At 35.4% G+C, this 25,009-nt stretch overlaps 1 protein-coding gene across 1 annotated transcript in view; it reads left to right on the forward strand.

Annotated features, from left to right (window-relative positions):
* Positions 1–25,009, forward strand: part of LOC136829259 (nephrin-like) — a 540,754-nt gene that overhangs the window by 237,268 nt on the left and 278,477 nt on the right. Inside the window, exon 5 of the mRNA XM_067087602.1 lies at positions 4,500–4,655. Within this exon, the coding sequence (XP_066943703.1) occupies positions 4,631–4,655 (25 nt within the window). The 5' untranslated portion in view covers positions 4,500–4,630. The remainder of the gene's footprint in view (positions 1–4,499; positions 4,656–25,009) is intronic.

Here is a 25,009-nt window from a genome sequence, read left to right on the forward strand (position 1 = left end):
TTATAGCCGCGATTTGACTGCGGATGAAAAGTAATGTAAGTAAAATACACTGATTCATTAAGCATAAATAATATGAGGCCATCAATCGAGAAACATGCTAAGCGCCATCCTGGGTCAAAGCATTTTTTAATTTAATGTATTATATTGTAAAAATGGCACTTAGCATGTTTCTCGACTGAAAAGCTCATACGTATTTTCCCTCGGTAATTGAATTACAAATTGAATTGCAATAATTCAACGGAATTCAGATAATTCGAGTGTTTGCTTCATGGCTTCTAATTGATTTTATGACACAAATTATGTCCCGTTAGAGAGAATAAAGAAGTGTTAAAAAGACTCTCTAATTTAGCAAAGGGATGGGAGGCCAGTGCAGCTTGGCGCTACCCTGGACGGTTAAACTCGGTTTATTTACGCACACAGCACACAGCAAACAGCAAACAGCAAACAGCAAACAGCAGTGTACTGTATGAATACTTAAATTAGATTAGGTTTACTTTGCACGGGTGGTGAGATTAACATCTGCGCCATCTTGGATGGCTGACTGAGGTTATGGTAATTGTTTTAGTGCTGTCCTTTTTATTTATTTACAGTAAGCGTTTTGTTTATTCACATTCAAATATATATATATATATATATATGCATATATATATATATATATATATATATATATATATATATATATATATATATATATATATATATATATATATATATATATATATATATATATATATATATATCTTGTATTTCCACAACAGTCCTGTGGATGAAGTATATGAGAGAGCCTCTTGTGAAAATAAAAGCAGGAGGCACCAAAGACTTTCAACTTTTTTTATTCCAAAGTCATCTTCAGGATATCCTGAAGATGACTTTTATTTTCACGTGAGCATTTATATATATATATATATATATATATATATATATATATATATATATATATATATATATATATATATATATATACATACATACATACATACATGCACACACAACATGCATACATACATACATGCAAATATCCATCAGGAAATTGCCCAAATCTGAAATGATTCATAACTATGATTTATTCAGGATTTAATATTTGAGAGTGTAAAAGTCTCGTTGGCAACATTTTAAGAGATAATATTTGAAGATGAATGATTATCATTTGCATTATTCCCAATTATGTGTGCTTATACATGTATATATTATACATTGTTTATTGACATCAGGATCGAATCCCCGTCTCCCAAATAAAAGACCCCACACAGGTCTTAAAAGAAGTTGTACCAGTGGTTTTTCCTGAGCAGGTTGCCGCCTAGCATACCAGCAAATTTTATCCAACTTCCCGACCCACCAGTGAGTCAGTTGGTAGCATTTCATTCGAATTAGCCCCTTCAGCGGTTATAAATTATATATATATTATATACATACGCACACACACACAATGCAGCACGAAGGAACGCATGCTTGAGAATATTATAAAATCCACGTCAGAGGGTGAGTGAAAAACGGGACTTTGAACAAGTACTTTCGTTGTCTATTATACATATGCAAGTTCACACTGAATACAAAAGAGGTTGACAGAGATTTATATACAAAAGCAGAAGGTAGGGGCAGGGTTACAGTTTAATGTCAATCTGGGCAGCATGTTCGTTAAACAAAAAGGACAGGGAGAAAGGATCAAGGGATAATCCGGGGTGGAGATTAACATTCCTGGTGGAAGTAGCTTCAATGAACACAGTCTCTAGCAGATTTCTTATCCGATGGTCGTTGACCTTGTAGATTATCGTTAACTTATCCCAGTTCATCTCATGGCCTGTCTTAAGCCAGTGATCTGCAATGCCGTCATTTGATAAGTCTCTTGAAATGGCATATTTGACGCAAATATGCCATTTCAAGAGGCTCCCAACACAAATATGCCATTTCAAGAGGCTTATCAAATAATGGCATTACGGATCATAACTGAACATATAGTGAATTTAACCCCAAATATATCAGCATATGTTACGCATATTCTGTATAACAGACTCTGGATTCGTTTTTTGAACGTAATAAAAAGAGTTAAGAATCCATATCTATCCTGCTTCTCAAAAATTTTAATATTTGCATATTGTTGTAGAAAATACGCCCATTTTGTTACGGGTTAGGGCCAATATACAAGGTGAAAATAAGTCGGTCTAATAAAGCATCGCTTTTCACGTCACGCTTTTGCACGCCGGAGGAAGAGAAAGAGAGAGAGGCAATTAAGAAATTTAATGAAAAGTTGTAAGTTTTATCATGAAGCTTAAGGAGGTTAAGAGTTTAAATTGAGAATGACTCAGTGGAAATAGAACGTGCTGAAGAAGTTTTTTTCGAACTTTTCTTAATTAAAACTTTGGTAATGAAACAAGTTCATAAAATGCTTTAGCTGACACTCGCAATTCAGGACTACTAGCAGAACAGCAGAAGCAGGGCGAGGCCTAGGGGCGGAGCGCCCTGCTGGGGGACAGAAAAACTAGAGGAAAAAGATGGAGGAATTACAGGGATGAAAGAGAAAATACATGGCCACTGGAAAAAAACCAAGAGAAATAGAAAACTAGAGAAAATATAGAAATAAAACCAATGACAGATGGCATCTAACACGAAAGGTGAAATGCAGGAAACAGTGGTTCGTTGATAAAGTTCTTTTCTTGTAGGAGAATTAAGAGGGACGTTCCATTTCCAGTAACTAGGCTGGAAGAGAAAAGAAGTACAAGTGATGATGATGCTACAAGTCATAATGCAAGAAGAAGTTAGAGAACTAAAAAAAAAAAAAAAGAATGAAACACAGACGGCATTAAAAACTACAGCGCAAGAATCTAGAGGGCTAAAAACAAATTCATGGTGGTCTTATTTTCCCTAGAGAAAATTAAACGATTCGGTTAATTTGGGCTGGCAAGACTGAGAGAGAAGTTAGAAAGTTATGTGGACCCTCTTCGATTATTTCTATCATAATTCATTCAGAAATTTTTATCTTTTAATAAAATATCATGGAATAGTTTACATAATTCTACTCAACATAAGGGGAGTGCCGTCAGTGCACCTCACGCGGCGCATTGTAGGCATTACTTAAGGTCCCTTGCAGCGTCCCTTCGGCCCCTAGCTGCAACCCTTGTCATTCATTTTACTATACCTCCATTCATATTCTCCTCCTTCCATCTTACTTTCCACCCTCTCCTAACAATATTCTTACAAAGTGAAGGAGCCTTTAAAACCTTTTCAGTCTCAATTTCTCTTTCAGCGCTGAATGACCTCATAGGTCCCAGTGCTTGGTCTTTGGCCTAAATTTTTATTCCATTCCATTCTATCCCATTCCATGATATAAATCCATTATTTTTGCATTTTACGTAAGCAGTCAGTTTTACCCCGTCCTTTAGCTACGCGCTAAGATAAAATTTGCTTCGGATTTTACAGTAGAAACTTGGTTCTATTCTATTAACTGGCATTTTGCTTTTATTTTCACTATCCTTAATATAACTGCCAAAATAAAGAAAGTTTTTGTTTCCTAAATATTCTTGCGAGAGGGAAAACCAGTCTTAACTAATGACTAATGAATTATCGAACACGTTAATTAATCTTTTTGAGTGTGCATAGAAAAAAAAACAGAACTAAGAGTAATACACACCAGATAATTCAAGGAAAGATGAAAAAAACTCCTTGATAGGCATCTGAGTAACTAAAAAATCCGTGTCTTTTTTAAATCTGATTCCTCTTCTCTGAAATTTGTTATTTTTAAACACGCGTTTTCTCTGAGGAAGTAAGGAAAGGATTCGTGAAGTAAACTGATATGTCGTGATTAGTAGAATTCACGTGAAAAGATACGCAATATAACGAAGAGTGCAATTCTGTGGGTGTACTATTTGAAATCTGAAATGATTTCATTGATTGAGTTTCTTTTCACTCGGCAATTTTTTTAAATAGATTATTGAATGCCGAGTTCTGATATGATTATGTCACTCAAAAGAAGTCTTTTTTTTTATATTTTCAAACAAAATACTTGACTTCGAACACCGTTGGTCGAAGCGCTGGACAGGTCATCGTAAACTGCTTTCCACTTGAGTACTTCGGCGGAAACTAAAGTATAGAGGTACACCAGCGTCAGCATTCCTCCCCGCTGATAGAAAATTCCATGCAAAAAGGGGTAGAGAAAATATAGACAACTTTTTAAACAAATGCAACAAAAACACACTGTAGTTCATGATTTTAAGAATAGTATGTGTTGACCTTTGCTTGTATGTCCGAAAAAAATAATCGACTTTCGTTTTTTACACTGTAATTCGTTGTTTATTCTAATTATTAACGCAAGATTAAAGGCAAAGGTTGAATGATGAATATAAAAGGAGAGAAAGAGAGAGGCTTACCGGCTCCTCATTACTACACTAAAATATAGAAATGAAATTTACAGAAGGGTAAAATTGCCAAGAGACTTTTGTTATTCTAATCAAAAGAATATTAAATCTATCTCATTCGGCACTCATTGTAGCCTCATCTTCCACCAGGCTGAGTACAACCTAGAAATGAAGGATAGACTTCTGAAGGATGGACTTCAAAATGAAGGATGGACTTCAAAATGAAGGATGGACTTCATCCAGACATCAAAGGCGTAGTCGATCGGATCTTTTTGCTTTGAATGTCTGCAGCGGATTCTACTCTGGGTAAGTACTGAACATTTTTTATTTGTTTTTATAGTTTTAAATTGTGTAATTTTTTTGTGAAGAGGTAAATTTACATGTTTTTATAAAGGTAACTCCTGCAGGTATGTTATCTCGTTTTTATCGATATGTACATTGGCATGCCAGCCTTCAGTCAAGGTTATGTGCTTTATTTCGAACCAAGTCTGTTATTTACTGTTTTTTATACGTTTTTATTTAGCTTGCTTTTTTTTTGTCTGTTTGTCTGTTTGTATCAAATCTTGGATCTCAATTTTGGACGTATTCACTTCGTCCAGTGGACTCGAAATTTTGCATGGTTACTCAGTCCTGGTGACGATACAACCTTACATGGTCAGTAGGTACAGTGACCTCTCCCTGTATCTCAGGATTTGTATGAAGTGAATAACTTCGGATTTTTCTTACCTTCTTTGACTCGATAGCATAAGTGAATAACTCTACGGATTTTTTCACACCAACTTTGGCTCGACAGGGTCTTGTAGAATATCACGTTCAGTTTCGTTCGCTACAATTATAAATCGGTTGCAATTTCTGTCAAGACTAAAAAGTATAAACTAAAAACAGATATTTTTTTCTTTAAATGCTCTTATTAAAATGCACTAAAAAGTAGAAATTAAGTTTTTTAGGCACACCAGGTTTTTTTTTGTACTTTTTAGTGCATTTTAATAAAAGTGTGTTAAAAACTATGCTTTTTTCTTTTAAACAGATAAGAGACCTTGGGTACCTAAGATTGTTATTGGTATTATTATTTTTACTATTACTCATAGTTAATTTGGAATAACTCTGACCCATTAACTTTCGAAACAAATATTATTACTACAAATATTCACTGTTCATTTGTAATAACTCTAACCCATAGACTTTCGACAGTCTATTGAACGCCATAGTAAATAGAAAGTAAATAGAAAGAGCGAAGAAGTTATCATACAGATGACTGTCTTTTGAAGATGGCGTAGAAAACATAAAAAAAAAAACACGTTCGAGAATAAAAGTTCCCTTCTTGTAAGGAGGAGAGGAACTTGTTTAAGTTTGTAGAGAGGAAAAAAAAAAAAAAACATTCCGTAAACAACGAGGAAAAAGTTTGTAAGTTCGTTAGAGAAGTTTATGCTTAGTTTTGCGTGAGTTTGTGTTGGGGTTCTAATGAAGTATTGTAAGGCCACATTGAAGATATTCCGGCGACGGCCTCAGATCATTAATCCTTAAAAGAGAAAGTTAAGATAGTTTCAGAATAATGAGTTACATAAACCTCTGTCCTTCATCCCTCTTAAAAGTTTTTCTCGCCATTTAAAAAGATTTTCTTTTAACCGATGATTTTCCCGTGTATTCAAAGCATTTCTCATCAACTGTGATTTTAGAAAGTTGATCACATCTGTTGAATGATAATAAGGAAACACTTGTAGGTAAAAATGTCGTTGAGTCATTGTTACATATTTTTTTTTCGTTTTAAAAAATTCTGATAATTATTCTCGGGAATGTTTAATCATCTACATACCGAAATTTAATTACTTTTTATTAGCCTTGATTTTCGTTGTCCAGATTCCTTATACATATATGAAGCAATTACGGCATATTTTAAAATATTAAGGGTAGTACACTTATGCTTTGCATTCCAGGCGGCTCGTATATAAAAGTGACATCAGTATGTAAGGTTTAATTTTGAAACAAATGGGGGCTGTTATACTGCATTTGGCCAATCACCCTATTAAACTGGTAGCTTTATCCAAAATACTTGCTGATATGCTAACTACGTTTCCCAGGTTAATCCTCTTAAAGTGTATAAAGACGATTGTGAATATATATACTGTGTATGTATATATATATATATATATATATATATATATATATATATATATATATATATATATATATATATATATATACACCCACACTCATACATACATGAAGGTACAATTGTCACTTGATATCCAATTCACGCTACTTCGGGAATACCCCCGATGGGGAATTATCACCGAAGGGGAATTTTTTAAGTGATAAATGGATCGGTACCGCCGGGTCTCGATTCCTCGACTCACAGTACCTTCCAACGACTCCATTCGAAGGTCAAACCATTGAGCCGAAGGTACCATGTCGAGGGATCGAGACCCGGCAGTACATCTAGAATGGTAGTTTTTGGTCTGTGCTGTGTACTGTGGTGAAATTTATCTCCGATTTTTCTGTAAAGATGTCTTTCAGTCTGTGTATCTTGTTTGTTGTTTATTGCGATGAAAATGTCGTCACTGTATCTTGCATAGAATTCCGGTTTTTCATGGTTACCGAATACGGTGTCTTCTAAATTGGCCATGTACGCGTTCGCCATGAGAACACCTAGTGGGGAACCCATAGCTACACCATCTACTTGGCAGAGTAAGTCTCATTTGTGGGAGTAAAATGGTGTCTCTTTTTGGGAATGCATCGAGCATGCTCCTTATGGTCTTTCCTTGGATTTGTGGTGGGGTTGCTTGTGAACGGTACTTGTGGTTGAGGATTACGTTTATGGTGGTGTGTACTGGCATGTTATTAAACGAGACTTCGACGTCCGCTGATACGATTTCTTTGGTTGGGGTTTTAGTGTTCAAGATGTCTATGAATTCCTTTGCTGATGAATGGATTTCATCGGTATGTATAGGGTAATTATGTCGTTCAGGGTCTTGGCTATTTTGTAGGTGGGGGATGTGATTCGGGATATGATCGTTTGCAAAGAAGCAAATATTTTTTTCAAAGAACCAATAAGGCCCTTAACTGCAGATATTGCGACGCTGATAGGGTAAGTCACCTTCAGCACACATAACATTTTCTATTATAAAGAAATTGATTTTTATATCGAGTTGAATGATTGATGAATGGTTTATATCTTTATTTATCTGAATGATAAGAGCCTTAACGTTTCCAGTATCAGTCAGTGAAAAGAAGTCATTACTGTAATCGTTGCCACAGAAAGTGAAATAGAAAAATAAGAGAATTAAATCTCATTACAAAAAATGAAATAGAATTTTAGGGCATATATGTAATATTTTGATTTACGTCAGAGACACAGCAGAAACAACAGTTGTGCCTCCATGCATATAATTCCTTGTGCTGGCTCACGGTGGAGTCGCTGACAGCAAAAACGTAACGTTTTCTTTTTCATCTTGTTTAGAGCTGAGCTTCCCAGCCGGAAGGTATACGTTCTTACAAACTTGAGCATTATGTCTGTCTGTCAACAGTTTGAAGAAAGGGGACAGAACAACAGAATGCGTTAAGTGTTCCACTTCACCCTCTGAGCAGTAAACATCCTCCATCCCTAAGCCGCCGTAACTTAGTTTTCCGGGGCCATAATTTTTGCATGGAAATTCGAATTATTTCTCTCGGTTTAAACAGTGTGAGGCGGAAGGTGAATGCCTAGTTTTTGTCATATGATATTTTTGTAATGGAGTGAAATTATTTTCTGTGTTGGTGAGATATAATTTTCTCATATTTTCATATATTATATATATATATATATATATATATATATATATATATATATATATATATATATATATATATATATATTTATATATATATATATATATATGTATATATATATATATATATATATATATATATATATATATATATATATATATAGATAAGAAAGAGAGAGAGAGAGAGACAGAGAACGCTATCTGTGTGAAAATGGTTGTAAGTAGCAGGAAAACATTGCACTTTTATGAAACTGTTGCAAGAGCACTTGCATTGTTATGATTCATTTAATATTATATATATATATATATATATATATATATATATATATATATATATATATATATGTATATATATATATATATATATATATATATATATATAAAAGGAGAGACGAAAAATATGTCCCTTTTATTTATTTTATTTATTTCTTATGGGCTAGCATAGCATTGTCCACTTTATTGAAAATTTTGAATGAAACGTTCATATGCCTTTGTTCCAGAGACATCCTAATGGTGGTGTTTTTAGTATGCTATTTGCGTCGTTAGCATAGGAATAGTATTAACTAAATGGTCTGGGTTGAATTTTTTCTGGTGTTTTCCGGCAAGTTTATTGTTGTAAGGATGAAATCATTATTTTCCGTTTTGCCTCCTATTTCTGCATCGTCTTCTCTATGATAATGTAATTTTGAATAAGCTGACTCTGAATTATGTACAGATGAATAATTATTTCAACTGTCATATCGTACGCAATTGGTTGATTTAAAAAACTTTAGCTGACACACATCATATTCTCTCTACTCTTGTATAATTAAACCCGTTATTGAATTTTTCATTGACAGGAAATTAAATTTTCGAAAAACCGTATAGCCGTTGAATTGTGCAAAAACAGTGATAGTAGATATGTGTATGGTATACAGGATGATTCATACCTGTTCTGCCAGAATCTTATCAACCAGGTTCTCTTAAATTTTTTTTGGTGAAGTACCTCATATCATGTGTTAAGAAACTGGTTCTTGTTCTTCTCTTTATTTAATTGTCACTCTATCACTGTCCGAGTGTCTGTCTGGCAAAAATGACAAAAAGGTTTGAAATTCGTGTTACATCTTAGTTCTCTACAGATGGATTTCAGTTTAATTTTTTAAAATTTGGAGTAGGATCAGATGCAGAAATGGGTTTGGATGTTTTTATTTTAGCACCGGAGAAAGTTAAGCTCCAATAGGAAGGCAGGTTAAAAATAACTGAAAACGACAGATATTAGTGTCTAATCCATAGTTTTTGAGGATGCTGAGATGAATAGTGACATTCCTGATGCCCTTTAAGTCCAAGTTCAGCCTCAATAGGAAGAAGGGGAGATGAGAAGGGGTGGGAAGGGGGTAGCATGTAAAAATAACCGAAAATGGCAGATATTAGTGTCTAATCCGTAGTTTTTCAGGTCGCTGAGATGTATAGTGACACTCCTGATGCCCTTTAAGTCCAAGTACATCCACGATGGGACAGGGGGATGAGAAGGGTGGGAAGGGGGTGATAAAAATAACTGAAAATGACAGATATTAGTGTCTAATCCACAATTTTTGAGGTCACTGAGATGAATAGTGACACTTCCAATGCCCTTTAAATCCAAGTTCAGCTCCAGTAGGAAGGGGGTTTAAAAAGGGGGTGACATGTAAAAATAACTGAAAACGACAGATATTAGTGTCTAATCCATAGTTTTTGAGGATGCTGAGATGAGTATTGACATTCCGGATGCCCTTTAAGTCCAAGTTCAGCCCCGATAGGAATTGAGGGCGAGAAATGGGGAAATATAAATGTCAAAGGTGTGGGCAATGTAACTGAAACAACTACCTTACAGGAAAGAGAGAGAGAGAGAGAGAGAGAGAGAGAGAGAGAGAGAGAGAGAGAGAGAGAGAGAGAGAGAGAGAGAGAGAGAGAGTTTATTGGTTGTCATTCAGAGTTTTCCTGGGCAGCTCCGGGATGGTCAGCTAGTATATAATATATATATATATACATATATGTGTGTGTATTACCTACATATGCACATTATAGTATATGTATATATGTATGCATATGCATATTATAGTAATTACCCAGTCAGTTATCATTCGTTTTCTCAACTGTGAAGGGCAGGACAGAAGGATTTGTCTTTAAGTGAATGTCAAAAACTGGTGCAAGGTGAAGAGAAAGAAGCTGGACAGCCAAGAGGAAATAGAAAAGAAAGTAGAACAGATGAAAGTTATGGAACAAAGTAGTGAAGTTACAAAATAAAAGTAGAACAGAAGAAAGTTATGGAACAAAGTAGTGAAGTTACAGAGAAACCACAATGTTGTCTATAATGTTCCCTTGAAGGCACTTTGAAGGGTACACTGTTTGGAAGGGAGAGAGAGAGAGAGAGAGAGAGAGAGAGAGAGAGAGAGAGAGAGAGAGAGAGAGAGAGAGATGAGATGTTGTGAAATGGAAACGGAAAATATTAAATGAAACCATTTCAGACGGTTTGTTAATTGGGCTCTGATGATAATTAGATCTCTCTCTCTCAGTATAGACTTCAAACAACTCATACCGATTGTATCCCTGGAAATTGTATTCTCTTGCGGACGCATTAGGCCTATGGAGAATAATCACAGCACCAAAAAAAAAAAGAGAAAGGGGAGAGCGAGGCCTTACGCGAGAAGAGAAAATTAGCCTGCCATTCTATTCCAGGAAGGGAGGGAAGGGGAAATTAAATAATGCTAAGGGAACGAGGGTCACAGAGAAAGGGCACCCCTAATTTCAACTACAAATGAAAGACAAAGAACAAACACGGATAGTCGAATGAAATGAAAAAGTAATGCGATGCGTTTGGTTTATTCCTGTGAAATGTGATGTATGACTTGGGTAAACCTGCATCAGATGGAGGAAAAGAAAGATATTGATAAATGAATATTAAAAAAAAATTGCACGATGCATGATTAAATTTAAACAGCCCGAATTCTTAAAAGTAAAACAGTGTATACAATTATAACTGAAAGAAATCAAGACAAGTCAAATATCTGACCACGAAATGATACGATAGAAAGAGGGGTTAGGATAAATAGGATGGGAAAGAGAGAGAGATTGAGATTCTTCCTGGTATCTAGATTAATCATCATTGACCCTTGGCTCTGAGGGAGCAGAGAGAGAGAGAGAGAGAGAGAGAGAGAGAGAGAGAGAGAGAGAGAGAGAGAGAGAGAGAGGGCTTTTAGCAAGAGGGGAAAGATGAAGAAACTGTGAAGAACAAAATCAGGGGCAGTCATAAATGGTTTGATTATAGGAAGCACTGTTTATATATATATATATATATATATATATATATATATATATATATATATATATATATATATATATATATATATATGCATACATACAGTGAAGTTCGTTTATAACGTACAGGCTTGTAACGAATTCAGGCTTATGACGAATGGAAGTGCAATCCCGGTCCCACTTCAAATGAACTTAAAATTGTAGGTATGTACCGGATCCTTTATTACGAAGTCAGGTGTATAACGAACTATTTTGTACGTTCCTGTGACAGTTTTATTGGTAAAAAATACCTGTCATAAGGAAGTGATAATTCTGTTGGTAAACAAACATCAAACACCTGTTATCCCAGTGAACTGTTATTACTTTGTTCTTAATTTTGTCTTTGTCACTTATGAAAAACTTTCGCCGCAAGAAGGCCATGTTTTTTGCGGTAAAATAGTGCTTAATTCTTAAACTGTTTGTGCATGAAATAATAGTGAAAACTATTTTTTTAACCGCAAAGTGATTGTTTGCTAATTTTAGTTGCTTATAACTTTTTTGTAGTTTTTTTTTATGTAATGCGTAATTAAAATATTTTAAATTAATATGCCATGTTACCTTCTTATTATTCCAAGTGAAATCCGTGTTAACAGATTGTTTCTTCACATAGATAAAAAAATTATTACGTTCAATGCTCAACCATTAAAAGCGTAATAAAATTCACATGTACACGTATTACACTTACCCCGGACAATGTACATTGTGTATCAAATTAATCTCATTTAAATGTTTTAAATAAAGAAAAAAACTACAAACAACTTTAATTCAAGATCTGGCCAGGTAGAACGTTACTCAGTTCGATTGCTCAATAGTCGCGTAAGATTTTTAGAGAATACCACAGAACCAAAAATGGCAACGAAATCGGGCCATTAGCTGAATATCCTTAGTTTCATATTCTCTTCGTACGCCAACACCAGAGCGCAGTGATGAAACGAACCCACTGTTATGACGTAAATTGCGCAATTCTGTTCTATAATGGGCTCGTTTATGCTCCACTTTTACATCTGTCAGTTATTTTCTATGAGGTAATTCCTAATGCGCAATCGTTTACATGAACCAAGCCAAGGGGTCATTAATTTGCTAAAAGAAGCTTTCCGAGAATATAATTCACATAAATGGGAGAAATATATTACAAGCTGATCTCATAGAATGTAGAATAGAATAATAGAATACGGTAAATAAAAAAACCGGGGTCATTAATTTACTAAAAAAGCTTTCCGAGAATGTAATTCACACAAATGGGAAAAATATATTACAAGATGATAGACATTATTTTTTAGCTATAAGGGTCTAGCTTTCTCTCTTTTCTGTCCTCGTAATATTTACTTATTAAATAATTTTTCCTGCGTGTCGCCCTCGTGAATTTGTGGACTAAAAGATGAAAGATCAATGAATAAAACTGTCTGCGATTACATCAACGTAACAATAAGTAATTCCTCAATTATCTATAAATGTATCTCCGGCTTTAAACCTTCACATTTCTGACATGTTCTGTTTTATGCAAAAACGGCTATAAGGCGTTTTGGTCTTAACCACGGGGTGAGCTGTCAAAAGGAAAACTAAATAAATCCAGTCTTAGTAGTATATCGCATCAATGTGATGTGTTAGATACACTATTTCCCCTCCTCAGAGATTTTCTTACAGTGCTTGATTAATAGTTCTAGAGCCACTTTGACATTATTTGATTCTTGAGAAAAAGATATCGCCATTAAAGCGAGACACTTGTAACTACAATGACTAATAAGTGAACTTCATGAAACTCGACATTGAATTACTTCAGTAGCAAAGTAATAAATATTTTCGTGAGAATTTTAAGCTTTTAACATCTTCTAAAATGAACTGTGAGACCTTTCTTTTTTATAATTATGTCCTAATTTTTACATTTTTTTTGTTATACTTTAACCCCACTCTATGTTACGCACGTAGGAAAGAATTTAATAAAGCCATTACAAATGAATTCCGAGTCAGCGTTCAGAGTCGAAAGCTCTCTCTCTCTCTCTCTCTCTCTCTCTCTCTCTCTCTCTCTCTCTCTCTCTCTCTCTCTCAGATTTAAGGATAAGTGATTCAAATACTGAAGCATAAGACTGTGGCATTATTCTTTCACTGGATGTAATTTAGAGGGACCAGTCAGAAAACACATAACTTTCAGTAAAATAAAGATTTTGAACATTCCTCTTCTTGGTCACAGGAGAGAATAAACACAAACAAAAGAGTTTAGAATAAGATACCGAACAGCTTATATATCGTCGCCAGTGACATTCGACCCCAGGAGTAAATTGCAATAAAGGCGGCCGCCCGGGACTCTCAGTTTTTCGTATCCTGCCGCATGGCAATATGGAACGATCATCATCAACCGGCCTCGCCTGCAGATCCGTAATTTAGGCATCGCGGCTCGTCTCCCATTACCTTTCCAGGCGCTGGAATCCAGACATACCTTCTCAATTAATTATCTCTTCCTCCCGGACACGTGTTCGTCTTTGACATTGTAATATAACTCGTAAAGGAGGTTGGTGGTGGGGCGAGGGGGAGGGGGGATGCAAGCCCAAGGCCCCCCCCTGCCCCCCACTGGGGTCTGGAGAATGTGTGACTGTGTACAGCCAGAGGAATATGCAATGCTCTTATTAATGTAATTTACACGTGTTGATATTACTCGTCGGCGGTCATAATCAGAGGGGTTTAGAATTAATGGCATTCTTCTTGATATACGTGAAGGCGCTATTCATTAGAATGACATTCAGTGAATGCTGAATGAGGTTGCGAAGTTTAATGAAGGATTTCAGATCATTAGGTTTAACGTTCGAAGTGCTTCTATTGCGTTGTTTGTCGATTTAGTTTTCAATTTCACTTTTTCTCTTTTTATCCAGTTATGAAATAAAGTTATTAATCATAGAAGTAATTGAATTTTGCGTAACTTTTATTTTTTTTCCCAAATGTGGTTTATTGTTGAATTTAATACTCAAAACAAAAAAGTGTGGAAAATTACCACCATGCATATGACCAAACAAAAAAAAACTATTATTAAACACAACGAGAAGCCAGAAATGGAATATACTTTCATTCATAAAAAAACATGTCTCAGGCAGGTTAGAAAACTGGATCTATTCACATCCCTGAAAAGACATCAGTAATTTCGAAAATCTTAAATGAATACAATTATCTCTCTAGCTTTTCATCTCTGTAAACTAGCACGACGGCACAAAGAAATAAAAGAAATAATTAACAAAGATTTATAATTAATATATATATATATATATATATATATATATATATATATATATATGTGTGTGTGTGTGTGTGTGTGTGTGTGTGTGTGTGTGTGTGTGTTTGTGTGTGTGTGTGTGTGCAATAGCCACAATGCCCTCTTAACTTCTCGAATTATGGCTATTAAAATTACATATGGCTCTGGTAAAATTGACCAGTAGATTTACACACACACATACACACACACACACACACACACACACACACACACACATATATATATATATATATATATATATATATATATATATATATATATATGTTTATATATTGTGCGTGTCTATTATTTTATTGACGTGAAGCTTCTAATGAGAATTATTATATTTTAAAACCTCGATGGTCCCGTGTATATTTTCAGTAAATTTAAAATTGCAGGAAAATCAAACTTATATACATTATACATTTACATTAAAAAACCTACCCATAATAATTTACTCCTAGCTCATAACGAAATATAAGGTCGTAACGTGCGTTGATTAAAATGTCATTATTATTTTTTACTGGGGTAATATCAAACTGAAAGAATGGCACACGCTGGAACGTCCCTGAGTTTTATGGTAAGGATTCCGCTGATAATGTATGGGAAAGGGAAGATTACGATAATGGCGTTCCTGTGTCGGATAAGAAATTGAGACTTTTTGAGGGAAAGTAGGGAACTAAATTTTCTATGGAAATTTCAGATCAGTTGTTAAAAGGAAAATGTGGTGCCCCTCTCTCTCTCTCTCTCTCTCTCTCTCTCTCTCTCTCTCTCTCTCTCTCTCTCTCTCTCCTTCTCAAGGTTTCGTTGAAGAATCGATTGAAATTTGGGGATTGGTGAAATTGGAAGTGAAACGAATATTTCCATAGAAATATTAAATGATTTAGATGTTTAGAAAAATAAGAGGTAGCTCTCTCTCTCTCTCTCTCTCTCTCTCTCTCTCTCTCTCTCTCTCTCTCTCTCTCTCTCTCTCTCTCTCTCTCTCTCCCTTCTCAAGGTTTCGTTGAAGAACCGATTGAAATTTGGAGTTTGGGGGAAATTGGAAGTGAAACGAATATTCCATGGAAATATTAAATGATTTGGATGTTTAGAAAAATAAGAGGTAGCTCTCTCTCTCTCTCTCTCTCTCTCTCTCTCTCTCTCTCTCTCTCTCTCTCTCTCTCTCTCTCTCTCTCTCTCTGGACCACGATGAAGAATTGAATAAAAGATTTAACTTGACAAACAACTGTTAAAATATAACAAATGGGAAACAAAACTTTTCTGAGAATGCCAAGGTTTAGAAGTTAAGAAAAACAAAGGATGCCTCCTTAAATGATGTTGAATGATCGGGTTGGAAATTTTTATTGTGAAAGAACTGTAAAATTGAAGTTTCTTGAAACTTTAATGAATTCTTGCATACATGGCTCTACCATATTGATGCAACATATGTTAATATAAACGTTCTTCATGGGGTACTTGCTATCTTAGTTGAGATAGTTGTATAAAAAAGAGGAAAGTGGCTTAGAGACCCAATATTTATATTTTAATGTTCAAAATAGGAATATTTGTATTATAGGAAACTTGGCATGAAAGAAAAACGTTAACTCTTAGTTAGAATATGTTCATCACGGGTAAAATACATTAATTTTTGAATCAAAGTCCAACCATCTGTCGGGAAAAAGCTGATGCGATTTTCTTTTCTTACACCATTCTTTGTTTAGAGGGTGATCAACGTTTTCTGTAAAGCGTTGCAGGTTCTATTTTCTTTGAAAATTTAGATAAATTTGCAGCTATTCATAAATATTGTCTGTTCTTTGTGTGTGTGTATATATATATATATATATATATATATATATATATATATATATATATATATATATATATATATATATATATATATATATATAGAATCTACTGGTCACTTTTTACCAGATACATATGTAATTGTGATAGCCACACTGCCCTCTTAATTAACTTCTTGAATTCTTCGCGAATTTTGGATATGCCAGTCACTACAAAGCCTTAAGATCCAAGTGCAAGAAATGTGGAAAATGGAAAAGTGAAAGTGAAATCGGGTTAACGTGAATACTTTTCCTCATTAATTTTACTTCTTCGATAATTCTCTCTCTCTCTCTCTCTCTCTCTCTCTCTCTCTCTCTCTCTCTCTCTCTCTCTCTCTCTCTCACAGATTCCCGTCTGCAGCATCCCGCGAAAACAGCCAGTATTATGAGACACTAAAGTTGAGAATTTAACAGGCCCAATATTGGAATACGTCGTAGGGAAATATGAGCTATGAGGCGCTACGGGGGGGATTTTTAAAAGCCGCGCTGAGACCCCGGGAAATAAACAGAAAGAAATACGGCCTCCGAGGAAAAGATAAAGTTAATGTTCGATAAAAATATTAATAAGTGATACGTGTCGCCGTCGCATATATATTTGCGCCGTGCTTCCAAAATAGCCGAGAGAGATATAGTTTTTTTTTTTTTATAAGAGATAACCTTCAGTGGATATCTGGCGGGACTGGATCGAAGTGCATGTCGCCGGCGACGGTTAGACAGGAGTTTGGGGGTCCATGTTACGTAAGGGCAAGTGCCCGCGTCGGCATAAGCCAGTTAGTCTACACCAGAAGACCGTTAAAGCGTTTAAAAAAACATTACAGAATTTGTCATAATAAAATGATGTGGAATTTTTCTACGGATGGTTAAAAATTCATGTTCATTGCGTATGTCGATAATATATATAAGTAAACGTTTAAAGTATCCTTACAGTACATTGTAATAAGTGGAAATAAGGCGGTGCTTTGTTTACGCTTACGGGGGCGGGGGGCCGTTGTTTATAGAATGTATAACATTATTTTAAATCAATCTTGGTTACGTGAAAGTCAGGTAAGGTGATCAGACCACGGCATGATTTAAGCCTTTGGAATAGTTATCATTAAATGATAGCGGAATTTCCCCGTATTCTGATGTCAGAATAATTCAAACAAATTTTAACGAGTGAAGTTGACGAAATTATTCCTATTATAAACATTCATATGGAAGAAGCCTGATAGGCATTAATTTCCACACACAATAACAAACAAGAGAAGCATTAAAAAAGCTCTGAAAACGAACTCGATTGCATTCAGACTGATGTTAATTGGCTCCTTTATCACCAACAATTCAAAAGTGATTAATGATCCCCTGATGACCACTCTTGAAATCTCTGTAACTCCATTGCACAGTGCATCAGGAAATTCTGATTTATGACCCGTTAGTTCGGGTCACTTCATACGGTTGTGTGATATTTGTTAGTTCCCACTTGGCTCTTCTCGTAATGCCTGAGGAACTAAATCGGTGAGGACTCCCATCTAAACGTCTGTCATCCTGAATAGATTTAAAATGTGTTCACTTTTTTTAAGGGACGGTAAAAGAAAAGTAATTTATAAATTGCACCTTTTGCTCGCCAATTCAGAAATGTTTCTTTTCGGTCGTTGTAATATTGGTTCTTTCTGTTCCTTTTACCAAAAAGCAGTAGGACTGCAGATTGCAGTGTTAACAGGGTAATCGGCCTCCTTCCAGCGGTTCCTGAAGCTGCTGCAAATTTGGTCTTGAACCCGTATTTAGGTATATTCGTTTTGGGCTCTTTTTGTCATGATAATGAGGTATTGTATGATGCTTTATAGATTTAACTTACATTCCAGATCACCGCTGCTTTGAACGTGAATATTAATAATTGCTGCAAGTAGTGTGCTGTTTTTAGTATTGTTAAACGTACCTCAACGTCCATTCCTAGTCTTGGATTTCCGCAGATTTTTAAGCGTTTTTGACGATATTCTTAACAGCATGGATCCAGCTCGGTTAGTTTTTATAGCGTAATATAGAAGCCGTTTTATGTGTTTCTAATTCATGCCATAATATTATTCTGTATATGTCCTCCCAAATATAGGATAAAATGGGTTCCTAAGCACCTTCGTGATCTAAGTGTACGATTCATCTTAGAAGTCATTATGTTAGAAAGAGCCCTTTGAATGTTTGTTTTTTAGAGTTGGTGCCTTTCTTCTATGTTAGCTAATCTGTTCATGTAATTTTACGAAGCGTCACTTCTTCCGAGTAATATATATATATATATATATATATATATATATATATATATATATATATATATATATATATATATATATATATATATCGTGTCGTATTAGGCATGGATAAATAGATAAATTAGGACGGTCTTATTTTTTTTTACTAAATTCACAAAAAACGTTCATTAATTTCTGTTCAGAATAAGATTAAAACCAGTGTCTCCCCTTCCCTTTGGTAAAGAAAGCTTTACGTAGGCTTCGAGACCAAAGTACTCGGAATAGAGAAGTACACAAATTCTTACATTCATTATGTCTCGTCTAGCAGTGGTAAAGGGAATATTTTAGTAGGCGTGTTCTTAAGAGTGCACAAACTGTGTAAGCCTAAGCACTTGGATGAAGAGAGAGAATATTTAAATAGCTCTTCAGTGCCTCCTTTAAAAAAAAAGCAAGTCATAGTCATTTCTCTTAGAAACAAGAACTTGGGAGAACGTTGAAATATATGTTATTGAGGTACTATTCCACCAAAAACTGCGTGGCTTCGCCAACAAATTAGAAATAGTAATTTGCTTTATATGGGAGGTAGGTCTACCCCAAAGCCAAATCAGAGTCCTTCAAAAAAGAAGGCATCGTGCTTACCCCATACAAAAAATGGGAAAAGGCACTTTAAAAGAAGAAGAAGAAGAAGAAGAAGAAGAAGAAGAAGAAGAAGAAGAAGAAGAAGAAGAAGAAGAAGAAGAATATCGGTACGTTTTCGTGACAGAATAGCATTCTTGACATTGTGGGAATAATCTAGTGACATTTAACCCTTCATTAAACTAGACCAAGTCAACAAATGGATATGCTGTTACAGAAATGATAAATACGAGTTATTTACGTGTAGAAATCTAGATACTTTCCGTATTGACCCATCCTGCCATACCTCTCCAAGCCTACATAAACGTTGCTGTTGGTGTTGCCGATGATAATATGGGTAGCTTTTTTAACCACCAAAGAATACGACACAATTCTCGTGGGACTATGTGCCCAGCATATAAATGATACCTAATTCACTACCTTGTATTATATTCATTCTCTCTAGGGAAGGAAAAAAAAATTCCAAAACGCTGGAGAATGTTGCAGTGATTGTAAAGGACCTGACTTTTTAATGCTTTTCTTCTATCTTCCACATTTTCCTAACCCATGCTACTACTACTACTACTACTACTACTACTACTACTACTACTACTACTACTGATAATAATAATAATAATAATAATAATAATAATAATAATAATAAATAATAATAATAATAATAATAATGTGTTTCCAAAGATTATAAACCATCGCCATGGTTGAAAAATTCACTCTGGTAGAGGTCCCTCCTCCCCAGAATCTAAATCACTGTCTTCCCCAAAATCTAATCTTGCTGCCAATCACGACAGCCACTTTTATTGAAATTTCCCCAAAAACCACAAACAACTTGTGCAAAAACATAGCCTTGACGGGGATAACTGTAACAGTGAAATTACAAGTTTCAGCCATTCTTAGAGACAGTTATGCTTTGCTTTACTGTAATTTGGTAGTATTTACAATCGTACACCATCCTGTAACTACTTAATTCAGGAAAATATATTTTATGTACATGGACAACTGTTTAATAGTAATGTGACATTAATATCTGAATTTTATTTATTTATTGTAATATTCCATCGCTTAGTTAAGAGTTCTAAATTTTTTTTTTCATTGTCGGATACTGCCAGCAGTCACTGTGATACTAAAATTGACATTAATTTCCATTTGTAATTCCTTCTAAAGCTCATTTTGATTGGTTTTGTTAACTTACACAGACAGTATTCTGGCAAAAAATATAACTTAGTTAACAGCGTTACTGTAAGGTCTATAAATCGAATCACCATATAGACGTACTGTGTAACTGCACTCCTTTGAATATAAAATAATTACAGCGAAGTAAAAAACTGTTGAAGTATATATATATATATATATATATATATATATATATATATATATATATATATATACATACATACATACATACATACACATACATACATATATATATATATATATATATATATATATATATATATATATATATATAGACACACACACACACACACACCTTGGGTTGCTGGTAGAAGATATTACTTTAATACAATGGGGCAACCATAGGTACTCGCTCAAAGATGTACAATATAGATACCAAGACTAGAGTGAATGTAATTTGCCAACTGATTATCGTTAATCTTAGATAATATATTGTTATGTTTTTTATTATTATTTTTCGTTATCAATACGTGTCCTAAAATGAGGTGGTATATGTTTTTTTCGTTGGTATTTAAACAAGTACATTTATTGTTTTTCTTTTCAAAACTACATGCGATTAGTATCATCGCAGTTTTCCCCAATTTACATGTCCGATAGTTATGAATGTCCGTTTGCATTTACAAGACTTCTAATTAATTTTAACAAGCGAATCGTAATTTCAATTATATCATGTTTGCCGTTCGTCTGTTTAGGTAGCAGAATGGGGAAAGAGTATTTTACATACGAAGGAATTAATGGATTGAGCATAACATCATACGGAATTCTCAGAAGGCCTAATTGGAGCAAGTTAAATGTTTGCCTACGATACAGTTATTTGACAATTTTTCTTGTACTAATGACAGCTTCCTGGAATTTTTTTGATGAGCTATTCACGAACACCCGCTTCGCTCTCGTATGTCTTTTCCAGATGATTACCACTGTATGACTTTAATGCTTTAGTCATTGAGATAAAGAGGCTTAAAAAAAAAAAGTTAGTAGGTTAGTACTTCATAATCACCCCGAAATTCTGTAACGAACCTCATTTCAAAAAATAAAATAGGTGTACTAAATGCTTAAAAAAAATTAGTAGGTTAGTACTTCATTCACCCCAAAATTCTGTAACGAACCTCATTTCAAAAATTAGAATTGGTGTACTAAAGATTATGAAGTCAAGAAATAGGGCGCGTAATTGAAGTCAAAGATCGATGTGACGTTATTTGATTTTGGTGTGTAGCAATACTTTAAAAAAGTAAAATAGGTGTACTAAAGGTTATGAAATCAAGAAATAGGGCGCATAATTGAAGTCAAAGATCGATGCGACATTATTTGATTTTGATGTGTAGCGATACCATTGAACTGATATGAGATATGGCCAGCTTAAGAACTATAAGATTCGTTGACATGGTAATGTGTACTATGTGCATTTATTTCGGATGTCGAGCCAATTAAACTATTAGTAAAACTATTAGTAAAACGGATTGGCTGATAGAACACCCTGTATAAAGTGGTCTTACAGATAGCGCATGCCTTCTCAGTAAGCTCAATTCGTAAGAACGACTTTCCCAAACACTATGCAGCCATTTACTGGTTGGGAGTCGTTGGTTTGCATTAAACACCCCTGTGAACTAGAGCCTTAAGGATGGTTTTCCCAAAGACTGCGGAAACCTTCGGCTGGAGGATGTTGGTAATTGGGGGAATCTGGTTTGTAGTTAAAACTCTATGAGGTTCGTCCACAGGGACAATTTTCCCTGAAAATTGTGTAGACTTTGGAAGGGTTGAGCTACTTCTCTAATAACACCTGTATTAACTCATTAAATAAGGTTGATTTTCCAAACACTGTCGACCTTTGGTCTGGGGTTGGGTGTGGGGTTGGGGTTGAGACACGAGTCAACTATTAACACCTATATGTGTTTAGCTGTAAGGATGGTTTTACCAGATACTCTGCAGATCTTTGCCTGGAGGGGGCCGGGGGGAGAGGAGCAAAAGGGGGTATGTGGTTGTTCCAACAACCCTTGTGCGCTTCGCTCAGAAGTACAGTTTTCCCAGACACCCTGAAGACGGTTGGGGCTTGGGGCGGAGGGGGGGGGGCGAAGGCTGGCGGCGCCCGACCCGACAGCCACTATCACCATCATCATCAGTAAAAGTTAACGCAGCTTTTTGAGTTCAGGGGCGCTCACTTATCTCCTTATTAATATCCAGAAAGAGCATGGAAAATGCAGCTTGACGGAGCTTAATGGAATAACGATCATATTCCAGCCGGGGTTTTATGGATCGGGAAGGCGTTCCAGCGCCGCCGTAGTTTATCGCAAATGGTTACTATTGTGACGATATTTACGGCTTTCGGATCGACTTGTTAGTCGCGATCTCCCGCCGGCTGATTTTTATTCCGGTTCGCTGGGCCGGGATTTCGGAGGCGTATTTAGCGGGGAATTTATGTGGCCGGGTATGCAGCCGAATTTTATCGGGCCGCGCGCCGCACTTCCCGAGAGAGAGAGAGAGAGAGAGAGAGAGAGAGAGAGACAGAGACAGAAAGAAATGATGCCTTAATATGACTGAGATAAGGCAATTATTATACTTGTAAGGAAGCTTGAGGCATTCATCGTCGGATTGTGCTCACTTCCATACACAAACACCCATGAAGAGAGAGAGAGAGAGAGAGAGAGAGAGAGAGAGAGAGAGAGAGAGAGAGAGAGAGAGAGACTGGTATAACAGGACTGAGAAAATTCTGTGAAGGTTTTCTGGTGTTGAAGAAAGCTTTGATAAATTTTTCATTAGACTTTAGTTGCACGCGCGCGCGCGCGCACACACACACACACACACACACACACACACACACACACACACACACACACACACACACACACACACACACAGAAGCTAATATAGCAGGATAATGGGGAGTTCCAAAGATTTAATTTCGTGATGAAAATAGCAGTTTTTTTAAATTCTTAAATAGTTCTTCAGGTCTCGCACATAACGGCCTTTCCAGTTCCTATCTCAAGCTCTGTTCGCTGTTATTAATAAAATACCCTTTTCATCACCAATCATTCACCACTGCGTCAATATTCAGGGTATCTTGACGATGCTGTACTACTATGGCTATAAAAGTATACCTTAGTTTAAGCAGACCACTGAGCTGATTAACAGCTCTCCTAGGGCTGGCCCGAAGGATTAGACTCATTTTACGCGGCTAAGAACCAGTTGGTCACCTAGCAACGGGACCTACAGCTCAATGTTGTGGAATCCGAACCACATTATACCGAGAAATGAATTTCTATCACCAGAAATGAATTCCTCTGATTCTTCATTGGCCGGCCGGAGAATCGAACGCAGGCCCAGCAAAGTGCTAGCCGAGAACGATATCGACTCGTTCAACGAGGAACTACGATGGATGTTGGAAGAGTTACTTAAAAGTCGTGAACGTGAATGATATAAGGATACGCAGTTACCGAGTCGATCGATGTAAAAAAAACAGTTTCAAAACATGTTTATTAACCAGTTACGAATGAAAGGATAATGGTTACAAAATCTATTAAAAGCTGTTGCAGATCGTCATCAAAGTTGATCGTTAGCAGGATAAAAGGAAATTAGGTGACTGGATTCTGAACAAAAATATAATGGCTTTGTACACAGTGTAATTAATAGCAATTCTATATATATATATATATATATATATATATATATATATATATATATATATATATATATATTATTCAAGTTATTCAAATAAGTTCTTTATCTAATTATTTTTCTTAATGGTTTTCCAGTTTAATCAGCTAATTTTTACTACGGTGGCTAAATACAAGGTGAACGTTGCTTAATTAGAAATTTCATGTTAAATATATCAGTCATAAATAAGGCTTATTATGATAAGCCATTTCTATAATTCAGGAGGAAGTTATATTAATTTAATTTCGTGAACCTCGCATTTTACAACGCAGAAAAAATATGAAACAGGAATGGATGATACAATATTTTGTATATTACACACTACAGATATATCCACTTAACAAGTAGTATTGATACCTTCTTGTTTTTCATGCACGAACAAACTAGCCTATTCTTATTTGTCCTGGGAAATTTCTCCCAATTAAAATGAAAGCATACGAGATGGTAAAACGGCGTAAAAATAGAAGAGTTTCACTCGGGAAACCTCCTCAAAACAGGAATGATTTCTGATGGGTATTAAACACTCTCGTAACAGATTTGTAATTCAATCTCGGGAGGCAGATAGTCCAACTGATGGGAAGAGATAAAGTTTATAAATGCATGGAAATTACCCCCCGAGAGGAAACGCACTCTGCGAAAGTTTTGACATTAAGATTATGCAAATCGGAATTTATGGGCTCGCCGGAAAAGAAACGGCCTTATTGAAGTCTTTATGATTCTTCACAAAATCCTGTTACTGAATACTAACGGAACAATTTTCTTCGTACGCTACTGCTACTTTAATGCCCCTGCCAAGTACCGACTCTCCGTTGCCGTGGCGTGGACTTATGTA

Source organism: Macrobrachium rosenbergii, chromosome 44 (genome assembly GCF_040412425.1).
Source record: "Macrobrachium rosenbergii isolate ZJJX-2024 chromosome 44, ASM4041242v1, whole genome shotgun sequence".
Lineage (NCBI taxonomy): Eukaryota > Metazoa > Arthropoda > Malacostraca > Decapoda > Palaemonidae > Macrobrachium > Macrobrachium rosenbergii.